General features: G+C 43.2%; 1 protein-coding gene across 3 annotated transcripts in view; it reads left to right on the top strand.

Moving 5' to 3' along the window:
• The first annotated feature begins 675 nt into the window (after positions 1-675).
• The window catches only part of clip3 (CAP-GLY domain containing linker protein 3), a 50772-nt gene continuing 30512 nt past the window's right edge, over positions 676-20935 (top strand). For all 3 annotated transcript variants that reach the window (XR_008827247.1, XM_056373143.1, XM_056373142.1), the window contains exons 1-3: positions 676-823; positions 5062-5465; positions 17027-17166. Coding sequence is in view for 2 of the 3 variants with exons in the window: in XM_056373143.1 (XP_056229118.1) it covers positions 5078-5465; positions 17027-17166 (528 nt within the window). In the remaining variant the exon portion in view is untranslated. The remainder of the gene's footprint in view (positions 824-5061; positions 5466-17026; positions 17167-20935) is intronic.

Below are 20935 nucleotides of genomic sequence, written 5' to 3'. Positions count from 1 at the left end.
TACTGGTACTTTTACTTACAGTTATATTTATGCTCTTACACTGACTGGACCTTTACTTTATTGCACACCAGATTTGATTCTCAAAATGAAATCATACTGGTAGTAAAATAAAAGTACTAGTTAATAAAATAACATTCAATTGAGTGAAATGAAGTGTCAGAACAGGTAACACAGTCAAAGCTCACCTGTTAAGTCGTCACAGCTGTGGTTTTCTGTCTTTAGAAAAGCAGTATAATCAAAAAGAAAAAAGAAAAAAGAAAAACAGTATAATCAGTTGCTGAGACTCAGAAAATCAGCCAATCAGAAGAGAGGCAAGAGCTATGTAAAACTACATTGAGATGGTTTTTAAATATATTATTGATATCAAAACTGGTATATGTTGGTGCCTGCATAATATATTATACCAATAGGTATAATTTATTATAACAATAGGTGGCGATATATTATACCAATGGGTGGCGATGTTAGCCTTCACTAGACAGGGCTGGATAAATTGACTGAATTTGACTGAAGTAAAGACTACGCCTCTGATATCCTCTGAATAAAGACCTAATAAATAAATATTGCAATACACAAACTCAGTTTATTTTTGGAAAGTGCCTCAGTGTCATTGTTGTCCTGTCGCCAGTGACATGAATTGAATTAAATGAGAGAGAGAGAGAGAGAGAGAGAGAGAGAGAGAGAGAGAGAGAGAGAGAGAGAGAGATAGATGTAGAGGAAGCAGGAGGGGGAGCCGAGCATTACTGTTGTCTCTGCTGTGGATCTGGTCGCTGTGATCAGAGGGGAGAGGATCATCATCGAACAACCAGCGGCTGGTTTTCAGGTAAAAACATTTTCCTCACACCTGATCATTCTTCATGATCAGTGATTATGATATGTATCTGGTGTGTCTCGTGCTATGTCTCTGTGAAGATGGAGATGCTGAGGCGGAGAAATGGAGAAAGGGGCGCTGTTCAAAACAAAACCTCTGAAATAAAGCTGTCCTTCATCCGTCACATTCACTGACAGTCAACCTGGGCTCCTTTACAACGAGTCTGTTCTGTCTGTCGGGATGGGTTCAGGTCCAGTCCTTCATGTCGTGTTTCGTGTGCGTGTTTTCATTGCGTGTCAGCGGGGCGTTTTTCTGGTGCTGCTCCTTTACTACGCACATTGGCACAAACCACAAACCGAGCCTGTCGCCGACTGAATCTCGTCTTTTTTATTGTTTTCGATCATGAGCGTCGCTGCAGGGTTTGTGCTGAGTCTGTGCACGACATGCTTCCTGCTTGAATTTTCATTTCGTGCGATATTTTGTGTTTCCGATGTGGTTTGTTGTAAAATGGAGGCTGGATGGAGGAGGTGGAGGAGGAGGATGCTGCCATGGCCTCCTCCGCCTCTCACAACCTGCTGGCACATCACATGCTTTTCCTACATCCTTCACATAAAACCTGAATCTACAGATACAACCACCAGGCGGCCAGACTGTGTTCTGTACAACTGTTGTTGTGTTCGGGTTTTAAAACGAGCTTATTGTTGGTCATCACGGTGGTTTTCATCTCGGCCAGTATTCCCACAGGGGCTCAGTGCATGATACACACTCCACTCTGTAACGAGACTGTTGTTCCGATTCAATACGAGGTCATAATAAACACACAGGCCTATTTATAACAGTATTCAATTATTATTATTAAATTATCCAATGTTAATAACTATACAGGCTTCTCTATTACCAATGGGATTCTTAAGTGATTCTCCTCAATAACATATTTTATAGATGATAAAATCTATCTATCTATCTATCTATCTATCTATCTATCTATCTATCTATCTATCTATCTATCTATCTATCTATCTATCTATCTATCTATCAGGGCTGCATGATATGCAAAAAAAATCATATTATTTTGGGAGCTATTGCGATTTCAGTTAGGGTCATTTCATTTTCACTTCATTTTCATTTCATTTTTTGATGATCATGTGATATTTTTTGGGTCTTGTACCAAAAAACCATGTTACTCTACATGCGGAGAACAAGATTTGTAGGCTGGGTCATCTCTGTACCACAATGCTTATGGAAAAGTTACAGCTCCTGCAATATTTTTGCAGCGCCTGCGATTTGGATATTGCATTTGGCCATATTGCATATTTCAATTAGCTATATTTTGATTAATTGTGCAGCACTATCCATCTATCTATTTATCGTTTCTTTAAAGAGACATTTAAAAAAATCTGGACATCATCTCTCACATTCCTTAGACGTCAAATCAGACAGGCCCACAGTGAACAAAGTTCAACCAAGTAAAAGTCAAAGATCCTGGTGAATCCATTAGAATAATGTGGATCTGATACATTTGATCTGAGGACAGAGGACCACAACAAGAGGTCCTTGGTCTGAGTCCAGCCGTTTCATATTTGTGGGTTTCCGCGCTGACTCACAATTGTGTTGCGTAACCTTTATTGTGGCCTCAGCTGAGTCCTGTTTTTAGCCTGGTTCAGACACTGATCACCGTTCTGTTCAGGCAGGAATCAGCCAGCTGGGACCACAGATTACATAAAGCACACTACAGACACAGAGACAAATAATTACTTTAAACAGACAAATCAAATCAGTAGGAAGTTTTCAGCTGAGTGTTTATCGTACAGGAAGAGGACACGTGTGCTATCATGTGATTGCTACGCTGTTGTTACGTGATTCACACACAAGTTAACTTTTTGTGTTATCACAAAATAGTTGCTCTGAGATCAGGATAAAACATTTGAGTCGACACAGACTTCAGCTGCTGGATAAAATAGGAAAAGTTCAATTTTCTGAGAATAAAGTGAAAAATAAATGTGTAGGCTGCAGTTGTAATTCATTTTTAGTCAGATTTGATCTTGATTGACTGTTTACTTTAAATTCTTCGAATCCTCTGTAGGATGTCTGATGCAACTGATAGCAACGGTTAGCTTAGCATGTAGCTGCTGCTGCAGACAGTCAGTAGCTGACTGAGATTTTTTAAAAATCCCAAAACAACACAGCTGGTGTTTGTGTAGATTAAACCGCACGGCTCAGGCTATAGAGACATCTCATGTGCCTCCTTTGACAGAGTGTGTGTGTGTGTGTGTGTTTGTGTGTGTGTGTGTGTGTGTGTGTGTGTGTGTGTGTGTGTGTGTGCGCGATATGCAGATTCTGTTTTATGTCTGTGCATATGAAGTGTGTTATTTGAGTGTTGGGGCCACATTGAGGGAAAAAAAGAAATTTGAAATTTTGGGAATAAAAGTCATAATATTAAGAATTAATAATGTCAAATTTTGAGAGAAAAAAAAATTTTTTAGGAATATTATATCGACCAATCAGGATCAAACAGGTGAAACGACAGACAGTGCAGCCTGAGCTGTTTGTCTTTCTAACAATAGAATAGACTCTTTTCAATGTCCTGTTGATGCTGCTGCTGCTGCTGCTGATGATGATGATGATGATGATGATGAGCCAAACGATGAAGTTTCTCCTTATTAGCGAAACCTCTGCTAAAGTAGAACTTCACAGGATGCTCCATGTTCCTCATTTTAAGGCTTCTTATATTTCCCCTCTAAAACAACATGCAACTGAAAATTACAACTTTATTGTCATAATATTATAATTTTTTTCTCACAATGTTACGACTTTATTCTCAGAATTACAGCTTTATTCTTGAATTTTCAAATTATTTTCCCTCCATGTGGCCCTAATACTCTGTCATACTAATATAAATAAACTTCAAAAAAAGACATTAGCCTGGTTCCAGACCCCGGTATCCCTGCCCTCATCTCTAATTTGTTTAGTGGTTCAGATATTTCTAGTGCTGTGGTCCTGATTGGCTGCTTCCCTGGTTGGAAAAACAACCAAGTTGAATAAAGCTTGTCTAGATTGGATTAAGAATGGGGATGTCTTCTGACACTGTAGTTATCTACAGTGCAGTCTGAATGATCACTTCAGGATCAGATCAAGAGTTTTCTTGCATGACATCAAATATTTTCTTCCCTCTTAGAGGAGGAGGAGAAGATGTATGGATCAGTGGTGGAGGGAGTGGCTGCTGGATGGATTTCAGCGTCTTGTCCATTTGCTAAAGTGGAGAGTAGATTTAATCCAGTCAGACCTGTCAACATCTAATGATGGACAGGGGGTGTTGGCATTAGTCTTTTTAGCTACTGCCAATATCAGTATGATGCAGCAGGTCAATTAGCTCCCTTTCTCCTTGTTTTCTCTTACACACAGACACACACACACACACACACACACACACACACACGCACACACAACAATGATGTTACCGACATTTTCATCCATTTAATTAGTTATTTGGAGGTTAAATGAATTAATGATCACTTAGAGTTGCTGTAAGTCGTAGTCATGTCTCTGGTCCAGCTGTGAAACAATTTCCTCTTCTAAAGTGTTAATTGCGGGCTCAGGCCAAGGGGTCAGGGGGCCCCTATCATCATCACACCATCTGATTTCTTTTATTGGCCTGTATTTTTCCTACAATACATTTTTAATCCACAGTTATTCTAGATTAAAATCAGTAAAGCAATTTAAATATGTTTCTCAGCAACCTGCACCACAGGTGATGTTGACGGCCCTCATCTGACTCCATAACGATACGGAGGCCAAATAGTACATTCTCAGAGCACTTTTTATTGTAATGATAATGATTGAACATTCAATTGACCTTGTAAGGTCGAGTCTATTCTCAGGACTCATAATTAAATCTTTTGTGGCCTGTGTTTGTAACGATTCCTGGATTTTACTGACTGGATTGTTTTTTTTACTCTCAAGTCTCAAGCTGAGTCAAGTCTTAAAAGAGTTTATTCTTAAATCAATCAGGCCTCAAGTCTCACATCCAAGTCAGTTTGGTCTATCTAATGGAGAAGAATGTCATATCTAATGTCATACGACCTGTATATATCGTGAACCATAAGGGTTTCGTCATCAAAATAAGCTTGAACAGGCCCAAATAAACATAATCCCTGTTTATAAATGTGATTAATTAGAGAAAAATGCATTGCTGTTTAATTTAAGAAAAATGATGTGACATCACTTACCGTGTCCCGCCTCCTCTCTCACAGGCCCAGCTGCAGCAACATGACCAAGGAGGAGAACCTGGAGGTGCAGGAGAAGGAGAGGCACGATCGGGAGGAGCAGGAGAGGGTTCAGAGAGAGGAGGAGGAGGCTCTAACCGAAGAGGAGGAAGAGGAGGACGAAGACGAGGAAGAGGAATATGAGCTACAGGAGGAGAGGGAGGGAGAAGAGAGGGCAGAGGTGGACGATGAGGACGACGACGAGCAGGAGGAGGAGCGGGAGGAAAGAGAGGAGAGGGAGGGAGAGGAGGATCCACCAGCCGGTCGGGAGCCTGAGGCTGAGCCAGTGCCCGAGCCCCTGTCAGTGTCCGAGTACCAGAGCCCGGTCAACGAGCCACGCCGCAGAGCCATGGTTCACCCGTCTGCCCAGGCACCGCTGCCCAAAGACTATGGTACACAATACCACCTTAAACACACAGTCATACCACCTTCAATAAACTCTGTTACACCACCTTAAATACACACTGTCTTACCACCTTAAATACACACAGTCATACCACCTTAAATACACTCTGTTACACCATCTTAATCACACACAGTCATACCACATTAAATACACACAGTCATACGACCTTAAATACACTCTGTTACACTATCTTAAACACACACAGTCATACCACCTTAAACTCACTACACACGGCCATACATTTTCAGGTTGCTGAAAGTAACGCACAACATGTCTTCTTTAAATTATATTAAACGATTAGAATTTATTTGCTGTTAATTAGTGATTAGTAATGATTAGTGAAAAGTGGGATCTGATGTCTGATCAGAAGCTAGTGGGACAATTAATCAAACTTTTGTGTTTTTTTTAAATGTCAGTAGAGAGAATTGTCCAGAGTTTCTCAATGGTAATACATAGAGTGGATAAACATAGAGATGAACAGATTGGGGCCACTCCAGAGTCCTGCCCCATAAAACAACATCCAAACACATGCAGAGTAAATTAACCTCAGCAGAGGCTCCATGACGCTGCCAAAGCTCCACACAGCTACAAAAACACACGTAAACACACAGATTATGCACACAGCGGTGAAGGTAAGGAACTTGTTGGAGTCATAGACCAAAGTGGTTCATCACAGTGGATCATCAGTGCTCACAGTCTGTATCTCTGACTGCCCTGGTCGATCAGTAGGTTTCAAAAGCTGCAGATTGACAAAAGCTGCAGACTGTATGGACGACAGGCTCATTGGTATTCATCAGACAAACTCAGAGCTGGCCAACTCCATTATACACTCTGCATGTGTGTGTGTGTGTGTGTGTGTGTGTGTGTGTGTGTTTTTCCCGGCAGTGAGTACAGACTGGTCCTGCTCACCAGTCTGACAGAGGATCTTTTTTGTCCTGTCTAAATGTCTAAACAGTGAGCTGTGAACTTTTAACAGCCATTATCTACGAGCCGTCGGTCTCATTTACAGTTACATTTATTCATTTGACAGATGCTTTTGTCCAGAGGGTTATGCACATGAGGTAGAGTCTAACTTACAACAGAGCAACGAGACGCCATCAAGAACAAGTGAAAATTAACTTGAAAATGATGCGTGGAAACCATAGACTGTAAATAAAGATGGACAAAGCCTCTGTGACATCATGCAAAGGTTTCTGAAGAGTTTTGAAGAGCTATCAGGGTCTGTGGAAGGAAAGAGAGAGACTATATGAAACAGAGAAAAAACAGATGATGCAGAGGGTAAGGAGTTATGAGCAAGTTCCACCTAGACCAATTGTGATGACCAGGTGTCGGGGTGTCGTGATGCCGTGATCTTCAGACCTTTTTCGAGTTCCTGGTTGAGGCGTTCAGTTTGTCCATTGGACTGTGGGTGAAAACCTGAGGACAGACTAACCATGGCTCCCAGCAGACCACAAAACTCCTTCCAGAACTTGGAGATGAATTGTTGGCCCCGGTCAGAGACCACATCCTCAGGGAAGCCATGAATCCTGAAAACATGATTAATTAGTGCTTCGGCTGTCTCCTTCGCCGAAGGAAGCTTGGGGAGTGGGATGAAGTGAGCCATCTTAGACAGTCTGTCAACAACAGTCAAAACAACCGTGTTACCACTAGAGGGAGGAAGCCCTGTGACAAAATCTAAGGAAATGTGTGACCACGGGCGCTTGGGTACAGGGAGGGGCCGAAGCTCCCCTTGGGGTCTCTGATGTGACACCTTGAACATGGCGCAGACTGTGCAAGTGTTAACATAATCAGTGATATCGTTCTTCATCTTGGGCCACCAGAAACGCTGCTGCACTACAGACAGGGTCTTAAGGACCCCCGGGTGGCAATTTACCTTGTTGGTGTGTCCCCAATGTATAACCTCCCCCCGGAGTTCAGGGACCACGAACAGTTTGCCCTACGGACACTCCGGAGGAACCTGGACACCGACACTAGCCGCTCTGACCTTGTCCTCAACTCCCCAAGAGAAGGCCGAAACAAAGCAGGACTTTGGGAGGATGGTTTTGGGAGCCTGATTGGAATTGTCCCGGTCAAACACACGCGAGAGAGAGTCAGATTTTGTGTTTTTGGAGCCAGGATGGAACGAGAGAACAAAATCAAAGCGGATAAAGAAAATAGACCATCTGGCCTGCCTGGAGTTTAACCTTTTGGCAGATTTCAGATATTCAAGATTCTTATTGTCAGTCCAGACCTGAAATGGCTGTTGCGCCCCCTCGAGCCAGTGCCTCCACTCCTCCAGAGCCACCTTGACCGCCAGCAGTTCCCTATCCCCAATGTCGTAATTTTGTTCCGCGCTGGTGAGTTTCTTGGAAAGAAAAGCACAAGGGTGTAGCTTACCATTATCTGGATTAATCTGTGAGAGCACCACCCCAACACCCACATCGGAGGCGTCAACCTCGACTATGAACTGCTGGTGGGGATCTGGGAGTGTGAGCACTGGCGCTGAGGTGGAGCTCTTCTTGAGGAAGTTAAAAGAGGTTTCACATTCTGTGGACCAGAAAAAAGTTTGGTTAGGAGAGGTCAGGTTATGCAATGGAACTATAGTTGCGGATAAATTTGCGATAGAAATGGGCGAAACCAAGTAACCTCTGAACCTCCTTCCTAGAACGAGGCTTTGCCCAATCTGCAACCTCAGAAACTTTGGCGGGGTCCATCTGGATCTCCCCCTCAGCAAGCACAAACCCCAGGAATGACACAGAGGGCTTGTGGAACTCACACTTTTCCGCCTTGACATACAACTGGTTGTCGAGCAACCGTTGTAGCACCTTCCGGACATGGCCTTTGTGAGTTTCCTCATCTGGGGAAAATAACAGGATGTCGTCTAGGTACACAAATACAAAAATATTGAGCATGTCCCGTAGGACATCATTCACAACATTCTGAAAAACAGCAGGAGCATTGGTTAACTCAAAGGGCATGACAAAATACTCATAGTGTCCTGTGGGGGTGTTGAACGCTGTCTTCCATTCATCCCCCTGCTTAATGCATACGAGATGGTAAGCATTACGTAAGTCTAGTTTTGTGAATACCTTGGCTCCCTCAAGGAGTTCAAATGCCGTGGAGATGAGCGGGAGAGGGTACCTGTTTTTAATTGTTATGTCATTGAGCCCCCGATAATCTATGCAGGGGCGCAGGGATTTATCTTTCTTCTCCACAAAGAAAAATCCTGCTCCCGCCGGTGAAGAAGAAGGACGGATAATCCCTGCCGCCAGCGAGTCCTGGATGTACTCCTCCATGGCTTGACGTTCTGGGGAGGAGAGAGAGAACAGCCTACCCCTAGATGGAGTAGCTCTTGGCAACAAGTCAATACAGCAGTCATAAGGGCGGTGAGGAGGAAGTGATTTAGCGTTTGCTTTACTGAAAACCGAAGCTAAGTCATGGTAACAAGCAGGTACCCAAGAAAGGTCAGGGTCTTGGTGAGCCAATGCTGGCTGCGGAATAAAACATGACTGGTAACAGCCCTGGCCCCATGACAGAACTTGACCCTTAACTCAGTCAAAATTGGGGTTATGTCTGGTTAACCAGGGGTGCCCGAGGATAGCCAAATGGGATATGGCGGGAAAAACATGAAAACTAATACTCTCAGTATGATTATCAGGAAACGTGACTTTTACTGATTGAGTATGGTGGGTAATCCGGCCCAGAGGGTTGTCATCAACCGCTTTCACCTCGAGGGGATGTTGTAACTGGAGCTGGCTCAGGTCCAGACTCCTGACGAGAGAGAGGTTCATGAGATTGGTATCGGAGCCGGAGTCTACGAAAGTTGGCACCACCATGGAAGCAGTGTTCGAGTGAAAATTAACTTTAACTTCATAGTGCACAGGATTAAGAATAACAGTGTTCTTGCTCACCCTTACAGCAGTCTTGAGTCCGTACTTGGAGGCCTTGATATGGCAGTCTGCGACTTGGTGTCCCAGAAGACTGCAGTAGAAACAGCACCCGTCCCACTGCTGCATGGGTTCCTCCCTGGTGTCGGATGGCGGAGTGAAGGATATGGAAAGCAGGCGAAGTCGATTAGGCCGGTCAGGCAAAGCACCTCTCCCGCTCCGGTGAGTAGAAGTGCGCACCGGAGGGCGACCCCGGTCTTGATCCCATTCCGTGAGCCTCTTGTCGATCTTGATGGTGACGGCGATGAGGGAATCCAAATCCTCCGGTAAGTCTATGACCAGATGATCCTTGATGCTTCCAGACAGCCCCTGCAAAAATGCGTCAGCTAACGCAGCAGCATTCCATTCACTCTCAGCGGCAAGAGTACAAGTCTATGGCATAGTCTGTGACCTTACGTGATGTATGATCGCCCGGGCAGCCTCCTGACCTGGTGAGGTGTGCTGGAAGATCTGCGTCAGCGCCCTGGTGAAGTCCGCGAGCGAGGCACATGACGAGGCGTGGCGACTCCATTCAGCAGTAGCCCAGGCTTCAGCGCGTCCAGACAGGTGGGAGATGATAAAAGCGATCTTGGAGCGCTCAGTGGGAAAGGCTGCCGCCTGCACGATCGGTGGAGGGTCAGGGCCGACATTCGGCGCAGCCGCAGTGAGGGCTGCGTTGTCGAGCTTCTCCAGAAGCATATGAACCTGCGAGCCCAGACTTTGTATCATTGAGTCCTGTCGTGTGGCCAGGTCTCTCAGACTCGAGCACAGGGTAGCAAGCTGTTGCTCCTGCTGAGCTAGCTTCTGACCCTGAGCTCTAAGGGCATTACGAACCGGGTCCGTGTCGGCTGTGTCCATTCTGGCCAGTTCGTTCTGTCACGAACTCCCCAGAGCACAGAACAGGTGGACACAAATGCACAACATAGAGGGTTCTGACGTAAAGGCAGGTTTAATTCCAGACAGGGTTCGGTACACAGCCAGGCAGGCAGTCAGACAGGCAGAGGTATCCAAAAATCGAGAGGCAAAAAGGTAGGTCGAAAAGGCAAACAAGGTCGTACACAAAACAGGCTATGACTATAACTTTGACAAGAGCCGGGACGAGGACCGTGAAGTGCAACGAACTGGCAACGAGACTGTGAGACACACAAGGTAATATACAAGAGGTAATCAGGGAAGATGGGAAACAGGTGTGACGGGACGGGGGCAGGGCGTGCAGGAAGGTAAATCTAAAACAGAGTCAAAGGGTTAGTGATTTCAAAATAAAACAGGAAAGACAAGACATAACGTGAAATGTGCGAAATCAAAACAGAAACTTGACAGACATGACAGTAACAAGATGACATCATCCGCTTAACTAGCTGTCTCCCCCTTAAAACACAATATCTGTCCCTCACCTGCACTAGAGTATCTCTGACTCCAGAGTGCATCATTCTCTCATGACAGTACTGAACTAGCAGTTCAGCCTATCTGTGATTTGTAGACAACACCCAAGGGTGTTGCTCCCTGACACTAAAATCAGAGTGCTGCACCCTGCTTCCTACACTGACGAGTTCATTTTCACCTAAAAATGGTTTCAAATCTTTGATTTTTGAATCTGTCTTGATGTCTTGTCCAGATTTCAGCTGACTAATTTCTTGGCTGAAACTATGCTCTTGAATCACCTTCAACCATTACATCTCTGCTGCAGTGAATCTTTTGACTAGAATGTGTATTACATATGAACCTATTCACCCATCATCACTGTTTTTAACCTGCTATATTTCTGTACGTTTAACAGTGGCTCTGCTTGTTCGATGCTAGTGAGCTGTACTACAGCTTGAAACCTAGTCCTAAGCTCTGTGTTTACCTAATCTGCAACATATTCTTGATCTATGCTCTTTGCTTCAACAGCTGATGGCAGTGAAGTAGGTCCACTCCACCACAGCTGGCTTTTAATAGGATTCTCAACACCCTGGCCTCTGGTGGGTAAATCTGCAGGATTGTTTTTGCCACTGCAGTGAAACCACATCGACTTTGTATTTCAGTCACAAATGGCTTCCACCTTTGTAATGCTGTGCTTGTGAATCTGTCCACATGATCCACTGAAGCAACAGCACTGTATGCCTTTTCACTAGCATCACAGCAGATGTGCAGTTTGATTGTCTGTGATTTTGGCTGGATCACGATTTGGTACCATCTCGGAATGGCCATCAGGTGGAGTTGTGGCAGCTCTGCACACCACTGATCCCATTTTTCAGTCAAGTCTGGCAGAAGCTCATCCCAACTGACTCCCCTCTCCCACAGTTCTTGAAACAGGCACTTAACTCATATAGTGAAGGGAGTTAGGAACCTGATGGGGTCGAAAATACGAGCTGACGTCTGGAGTACATTTCTCTTTGTGTTTTCTTTGCCCTTTAAAATTTTCTGTAGTCCTTCTAGGTCAAACACAAAATCATCCTTCTCTCCGGATCTCCACACTAACCCCAACACTTTCAGTACATCTGCACAAGTGTCTGTTTCTTTTGTGTGTTCTAGTCCACTTTCTTTCCACTTGGCTCACAGATCTGGTGAATTTTTCATCCATTTACACAGGTTCATGCCGGCATGGGACAGAATCTCCTTTGCTGTTGTGGTGACCGAAAAGGCTTCCTCCACATCACATGAACTGGAAATGAAGTCATCTACATAGAGAGAATCTCTCAGTGCCTCTGCTGCCCTAGGCTGCTCTGTTTTGTACTACTTGATGTGTTTCCTAATCGTTGCAGCTAACAGGAATGGGCTAGGAGAGACACCGAATACCACTCTACTCATTATCATGATGCGCAAACCATTTTTACAGTCTTTGGTTGGAGGTCCATGTAGCCACAGGAACCTCACAGCATCGTTGTCCTTTTCTGATAGAGCTATCTGCAAGAAGCCTTGGTAATATCTGCGGCGAAGGCTATCTGGTGGAGTCTGAATCTGATTAGCACCTCTAACAGATTTGGATTAAGGTTGGGCCCTGTCAGTAAACAGTCATTTAGTGATGGGCAACCCTCCTCATGTGAGGATGCATCAAACACCACTCTCAGTTTGGTTTTTGCTTTATCTTCTCGGATGACAGCATGATGTGGTATGTAGTATTTCACAGCCTCAGGTTGCTCTGCCCCTGAAATGTTCTCTGGTACATCCTCGCAGATGCCTTGCTGTAGGTAATCCTGTATGAAGTCATTGTAACTCATGTACAAAGTTGCATCCATTTTTTGTCTCCTCATGAGTCGTTCAAACCACCCCTTAGTGACCCTGAAGTTGTTTGGGAGCTCAGGTCTGTCAGGTTGCCATGGTAACTCAACTTGGTAGCAGCCATTCGTGTGTGTCATAGTCTGTTCAAAGCTCTGAAGAGCCTCTGTTTCCTCTGGGCTCTGGGTTTTCTCATTAATGATACCCAGTGACTCCACCTCCCAAAAGGCGTGTAGTTGTTTAGAGATCTGGGTGTCCTCATCTAGACTGATGTGCATACAAGTGATGTCGGTTACGCTGGATGTTGTATCTGGCCCTTGCAAAGCCCATCCGAAGCTGCTCTGTATAGCTACGAGTGATTCCTTTATTCTCTGGACCTTGCCAGTCACCACTCGCTAGTAAAAGTCTGCTCCTATTAACACTGACAGTTCTGGTTCATCAGCGCCTTCTAAAGGAAAATCGGCGAGCTGCAGACCCTTTATCTTTAATTCTTCTTGAATGGGTTCACTAGGGACCTTTATCACAGCAGTGCACACCTGAGGGCTTTCCACTGCTTCAATATCAATTCTCTGCTGTGTATTCCACACATTTTCCAATGATACTCACACAATGTTGTGCTGTACTGTTAGTGGAGTACTGGATCCAAAAATATGGAGGCTCAGTGTCTCTTGCCTTACGTCGGGAGTCTTAGCACTTTAACTACACTCTCATGAATGAAGCTTCTCTGCCTGCCTCCATCTAGCAGACAGTGTATGATTTTTCTCCCTGCTGGGCCCTCTGCCTGTGCCTTGACAGTCTGAAGCAGAACTGTGTTCTGGATGTTAGCTTTCAGTTTCACTGTGCTGGACACAGAAGACGCCACAGCATCGGTACTACCTAGGTCAGTATCTGGCTTAGCTTCACTTTGATCACAGACTGACTGGTGATGTCTGTGATTATGCATGGCACATGAAACACTACACACACTTTAACTTTGCAGAATTTTGCTGTGTTTTGGGCCTAGGCAAAATAATTCACAACAGACCTCTTGGCTTGAGGACTCCCATCACTTGAGGATGGTCTCTTCTGAGCATTCACAGGGCTCCTTGATGAATTGTGTGTCTCAGTGTTGAGCTGTGTTAACTGCAGTGAATATCCAAAAAACATTTATTTTCCTTTGTGAAGCAAAGACGTACGTTACACTTGCTGCACAGCTTGTTGGTGTATCCTTTTTCGCAGTATCGGCAGCGTCCTCTCTTCGTCTTCACTGGGAATTGTGCAATCATGTCTTTACGTACATCCAGTACAGATGACCACTTGGCTGGTGGACTCCTGAGCATCCAAAGGGCTTTGAATTGTATTATAACAGAATCAATTAAGATACAAACCAAAAATATTACAAACAGTTAAATAATGAAAATATTACAAACACTACATTGTGGGAATGCATTCTTACCTGGATGAGAGAGGATGCTAGTTGTGCCTGAAACTGTCTCCTGTTCAGTGTCTCTCTCTTCGACATCTTTAGAGCTTTATAGTCCCTTTTGAGCCAGACATTGATCACAGCGAGGATAGTGGCGTGCGAGAAGATGTAGATTTCATTGGAAACTTGTATTTCACTGCAAATGAACCCAACAAATCCACACCTTCCATGTACTTGTTGTAGGCACCAACAATGTAAGGCCTCTCAACTTCAGTGTTGGTTTTGATGGCTTTGTCCCAGCGTTGAATCTTCTGCACAGTGTCTGGACCAGCAAAGGATGCCACAAGGGTCACTGCCCTGTTGTTGTACCATTTGACAGCACAGATGTTGTGGTTCCCCTCCACTCTGACATCAAAGCTTCCTCTCCCCTTTTTCTTCAAGCTCTTCTCATCATCAAGGTTACAGTTGGGTAGACATACCTGCCTGGCTGTTCCCACGTAATGAATTCCCTGATCACGGAGCTTAACTACCAGTGGGACACAGGTGAAGTAGTTGTCTGCGTAGATCTTGAAGTTCTGACCTTCTGGAAGCGTGGAGGCAAGCTTCATCACAACATCATCTGACAATCCAAGTTCGGTGTTGGCTTGTATTCCGTTGACCCTGCCTTGGTACACATCTAAATCACAGAGCATGCCAGAGATTCCAGTTCTTACCCATAATTTGAACCCCCATCTGTGTGGCCTGCCACACATGTATTGGTTGATGTTGCTGAATCTCCCTTTGAAAGGAATCATCATCCACAGAGTTATGCTTTTCAGATACCACCTGCAGGCACTTCTCCCTGAATTAATCAAGCCATGGTCTGAGTTTTCAGAGTTTGTCTTTTTTCTTTGTCTCTGACACTGTCAGGTTGTTAACAAAATGTAATGATATCAACAGAGATTGGAATCTGCTGCGTGGCATCACATCAGAGACAGGGGTGTACCATGTGTCTGTCTCCCAATACATACGGCATTTGCATTAGGCCCATCTTCAGGTACGTGCCAAGCATTTTCTCAATTTCCTTTGCACATGTGTTAAAAGATGTTCCATTCTTTTGAAAGCTGTACTCATTTGTGTTTTTTGTCAAGGCCTGAATCATGTCTTCTGACACAAACTTCTGGAAGTACTCCAGTGGTGTGTGGAGGGAAATGCCATCACTGGTGATATCTGAACCATAAAAATCAGTATGGGGACTGATAAAATCCTTTTTCAGCAAACGATACCCGTCACAAGGCATGATTTGTTTTCCTGGTTGGGGCTTGATGTCCACGTAATCATCGGCTGTGGAATCAGTGGGTTGGTTGTTTTCTTTGTCCACTTCACTGGCATCTTCATCTGCCTCTGAGTCACTTGAATCAGTGTTGTCTGATTCCATCTCAAAATCACTTGCTCCATCTTGGCGATTACATCCTTCACAGTGTATAGATGATCTCAACAAGCTGGTGGCATTCTGAAATGGAAAAAGCAAAAAATAATAAGACACATATACAAGATACAGTATATATGAGTATTATTTGTAGTAGATAACCTGAAAGAGTAAATAGAGTGGTGGAAGTGTTCAGAGTGGAGATCCAAGTCCTAATCCTAATCCTTTCCACAGTCACACAATACTGTCTGTCTGGCCTATTATGCCCTCTATTATCATACTGAAAGGAATACATGTATCCACCCTCCAGAACACATGCCAGTTGCTATGATCAGGAACAGGTGAGGTCTTCAAAGGCATGAACAAAGCAACAAGCATCCCCCAACCCATCCCAGAACATTCAGAGCCTGTTTCCAGTCTCCTAATGCAACAAGCAGCTATTGGGCAAACACACAAAGCTCAAAAAAGCCCAGGATAGGTTCAAAGTTTTATTTAGACTGATAAGATACAGATAGAGTTTCAAATACCAAAAACAATGAATTAATTCAATTCAATTCTGGTCTAAACTAGAAAATTTTAAGAGAGAAAACACATAAAGAACTTACTTACAGTGAATCAATGCATATATTATATTTCTAATTATATTAGTATTTTTTTCCATCAAATACTCAAAATGAAATTTGATGGACGTTTTCCTCAAGAATGTTTTCCACAATAACTAAATATCTAGGCTACATGTTATAGGCATTTACTTACTTGACAAATCCAGAGAAATCCAGTCCAGTGAAACAAGGAGATGAGCTCAGAGGGAAGTTCGCAAGTAGTGTGAGTTCATGGTCAGATGACTGGACCTATAAACAAATCTGTTATCCAGTAGCATTGGGAAGATAAACAATAGGACCTACTGACTATGTAAATGTGGTCTTTAGAAAAACAACCAATCTGGGATCATTTTTTAGGATGGCTAATAGCAGTGTTGCAATTTTGCAACTGTGGGCCATACAGGCCTTACACAATGCTTGTGTTTCGCTTGACAGACTTTTCAATTCTACACCAGAGGGAAGAAATAAAAACTCAAACCAATAAACCTGTGAAACCAGTTTAAGTTAAAATATATCTTACCCCTTTGATCCCATCAAACTGCCTCTCCTCAAAAATCACCTTGATTAAAACACTATTGAATGATCCCGCTCTGCTTCAAGTCCCATCCTGAAATCCTGTTTCAGTCTGAAGAACATCAGATTAATCCACAGTTTGAACTGGAGTCCTGAGCTGTTGACAGTTAGCAGAGAGAAGTTTGTTATCAAACTGATTCCAGTTACTCAGTGAAATGAAATCTACCTCAGAGCTCAGACTGCAGACCTGGCAGGAAGAGAAACTGCTGAACTCACAGGTTACTTCTGATTTGATCAGGGTTTGACAGGAACATCTTGGCATCGCTATCTGGAGTGCTCCACTCTTTTTAGTGTTTTTACTTATTTTTTTCAGTTCACCTTCACTTTCCTATCTACTTTGCTTATCTCTTTTGTTTTCTTTACTTTCTTTTTGGTTCAGTCGATCATGTTTCTCTTTGAGTGATTCATTCTCTTTCTTTGGGTTTCCCTCTAATTTTCCTGTATCCCTCTGTCCTCTAGCCTTCACCTTTTTCGACCCGAACGACCCCGCCTGTTTGGAGATCCTCATGGATCTTCGTACCACCATCCCAGAGCTGTTCGCCATTGTGCGTCAGTGGGTTCCCCAAGTGCAGCACAAGATTGACATCATCGGCAACGAGGTGCGAACGCACAAATATCAAAACACTGAAACACTACCATGCCTTTTTTTTTTGTTCACATTGTTGTCTGTGAGTATTACAGAGAAAAGTATTCTTTAAGTGACAGTTTGGGTTATTTTAAGTACTTACTAGTCTATTATTGGCAGTAAATTTGGGTCAGCACACTATATTTTGAATATTTTTGGAGACATTCATTGAATTAACATTTTCATAATTTATTATTTTCTTATTTTCTTTTCTTAATTTATCAAATAAAATTACAATAACAAAATTCAGCTTCTATGTTGCACAGATTTGTAGCTTTTTTCATCTCATATCATCATAAACTGATTCTTGTTTCTTTAAAAGTAAAAAAAAATATAAAAAAGGTTTGATCTATAGGAAGATATATTTGTGGTTTTAAGAACCAAAAACCATCTCAATGTAATTTTACATCTCCTCTCTCAGGCTTCTCTCTGGAGCTCTAGTAACAACAGGTCAGTGAGCCAATCAGAAGAGAGGAGGCTCTGAGCTTCTCTTCTGACTGTTTTCTGAGTGATCCAATAGAAATATAGCAGGTTTCAGGTAAACACTCAGAGAAACCAAATCCTGCAACGTTGGATGGTGGGTCCAGGTGGGCTGGGCTTGGGGCATGGCTGAGAGCGGTGACTGCTTTGTTGTGACATCACAAAGCTCCAGAAGTCCTGGCCGCTGGTTTTAAGGCTCAGTTTCTGAATAAAAGGCTGTGTGCATTTCTCTGTGGACTGAGCGCTTGGATACTTTCACAGAGTTAATATATAACCTAGACCTGCTTTATAAAACAGACATGGAAATCCTTTAAACAGTATGGGTCTTTAAGTGAAACAATTGGAGAGTAGTCCAAGAAAATCAAAGTGATAAAGGAGAAATAATATAAACACTAAATAACATAAAAGAGCGCCTGGTTCATTGTTTGTTTTGAGAGGAGAGTGACGCAATAGACAAGCCTGCTAGACATAACAAATCAGAGCGTTAGTTTCTTCAGAGAGAGAAATGGCTGCAGTTTATCTAAACTTCAGATGATAAAAGGCAGATTGAAATTCTGAATCAGAGATGACACAAACCCTATGTCCTGTGGTAAGAAGGTAGTGCTAAAGCTTAAGAAGCAAGAAGGTAATAGTACAACAACAGTGGCTCCCGCAGCTTTCGGTCGTCTTGTAGGTCAAGCCTTTAACCAGTTGTGTTACACTGCACGTCTATATTGCCTGCCCTACTTGTTCTGGCATGGAGCCTGATCCACTCAATCGTCATTGTCACATTGACCCAGATTCAACCCTCTGGAAACACACACACACACACATACACACGCAGATAATGAACAATGAAATCCCACTGAACAGCTTGGAGCTTGTGTTAAGAACAAAGGCTGAATACTGAGTATTAACAATTCACATTTCATTCTGTATGAATCACTATCAAAATGTAAAGAAACACAGGATTCAATGCTGTTACAGTGTAACAGCCAAACAGGTTTTTAAAGCATAAAGACACCTTCCATAACTAAAACCACTTCCTGTCTAGCTCCAGTTGTAACCACAACCTTAACCATAATCAGAATAAAAACTCTAACATGTCATAGTGGCTGTGATTTTGTTCATAAATTGGAGGTGAGTTCCCACAATGTCAGTGATAACCAGCACACAAACAAACATTGTGATAATGACCCAGTTAAAATGGTTGCATGGACACGGAAAACATAGAGCAGATAGAGAGAGTGGTGCAGAGGGAGAGAGAGACAAGAGGGAAACACAGAGAGAGAGAGAGCTCGGAAGTCATTGAGGCTCTATCATGATTCAGCAGGAGGCTGACTCAGCCTGGAAGAGTAAAAAACAAGGAGCAGACAGTGACACAACTCAGAAACAAAAAAGTCCTGTCCAGACAACTGTTGACACTTCACTTGATCATGTTTTTGCCTCATATTATTTTTATTTCATTTTTAATCTGGTAGCTGATCACTCTTGAAAATTATACTCTAGAGAGCCAAAGTGAAACAGAGACTTGAGGTTGTGTTTCAGATGTCAAAAGAGCTCATTCAAAATCATCAATAGCTAAAAATTCACAACAGAACATACACAGTTTGTCATGCAGTTCACTTCAAATCTCTAGATGAGGCTAATCAACTCAAAACACCATTATTTAAGCATTTTATTTTAGCACCTTTAATGAACATCATCTCCTCTAACCTGAGTTCATTGTGGGTTAACGCTGCGTTCAGGTCACATGGTTCAGACTGTAACTCCAGCCATTAGAGTGGACAAAAAGGTTCACATCAGCCTCAGTTCTAATTCTAGAGTTGTAGATACCAGGTCAGTGACAGTGTCAACAACAATAATACAGTAAATTCCTCTAATTAAAAAGGAGCTGTACTCTGTTTAAGATAAGATAAGATAAGATAAGATAAGATATTCCTTTATTAGTCCCACAGTGGGGAAATTTCCAGCATCACAGCAGAAAAGTGGACAGTACAAAGGAAAAAAAACAGATTGCCAAATGAAAAGAACCAAAATACTTAAAGAGATAAATAATATAATAAAATAAAATAAAATAAAATATAATATGTACAATTAAATACTAAATATACAGGATACAAAATGCAAAAAATAGCAGCAGATGACTTGTATTGCACATGGTGGATTGTCAGTCTTTGGTGTGTAAGGCCACTGAGTGCAGTATTTGTTGTAAAGTCTGACAGAAGCAGGAAGGAAAGACCAGCAGTATCCCTCCTTCACACACCGTGGGTGCAGCACCCTGTTACTGAAGGAGCTGCTCAGTGCTGTCAGAGTGTCCTGCATGGGTTGGGAGATGTTGTCCAACAGGGATGAAAGCTTAGCCATCATCCTCCTGTCGCTCCCCTGGGTCCAGGGGGCATCCCAGAACAGAGCTGGCCTTTTGCAAGTGGGAGTCATTGGAGTTGTAGAAGTTTGTAGTGTAGAGGGTGAAGAGAAACAGAGCCAAAACCCTTTCCTGTGGGGCTCCTGTACTGCAGACGACTCTGTCAGACACACAGTCCTGGATCCTCACATACGGTTGGTGAGGTAGTCGAGGATCTATGTGGTGTGGTGACAGTCCACTCCCATGCATTACAACTTGTCCCTCAGGAGCGTGGGCTGGATGGTGTGGAAAGCACTGGAGAAATCACTGGAGCTGGGGTGGGGGTGAGGCAGACCATAGGGGGCTCAGACGGTGATTGCTGCTGCAGGAGGGACAGGACGGGGGAAGGGGCAGATGACTGATCAGATCTATTGAAAAAGAGATTCAGATCATTCCCCCACATTCTATTGGGTTTCACTTGTTAACAAACTGCTACAGATCAGAGATGGGGACTCGAGTTGCAATGACTTGAGACTCGACTTGGACTCAAGATTCTGTGCTGAATGTCATTTCAGGGAGCCAGAATCACTGAGGCAGCATGGGGCTGTTGCTGACTCATTTTACATCAATAACTAATTAAAAAAAGAACGAAAAACTGGGTATGAAAAGCTAAAAAAAAAAAGTTAAAATCCAGGAAAAAAAGCTGCTAATAGTTGTATCAAGGAGCAGTAACTGCAGATAACAGATTGGAGGAGCAGAGTAGCAGAGTGAGTTTAGCACCACAGCTCCCAGTCCAGCTCCCAGTGAGTCCAGTTTTACACAGTAAACACAAGACAACAGGAATCTAGTTTGAGTATCTTCAGCAGTATGTATAGCTTCATATTCTGCTGTTGTTTCTGCATAAATTCTAACACACTAATTAAAGTCCTTAAAGTCTGTG

This window comes from Seriola aureovittata, chromosome 4 (genome assembly GCF_021018895.1).
Source record: "Seriola aureovittata isolate HTS-2021-v1 ecotype China chromosome 4, ASM2101889v1, whole genome shotgun sequence".
Taxonomy (NCBI): domain Eukaryota; kingdom Metazoa; phylum Chordata; class Actinopteri; order Carangiformes; family Carangidae; genus Seriola; species Seriola aureovittata.
Note: the sequence above shows the minus strand (reverse complement) of the source record. Positions and strands in the feature narration are given on the sequence as shown.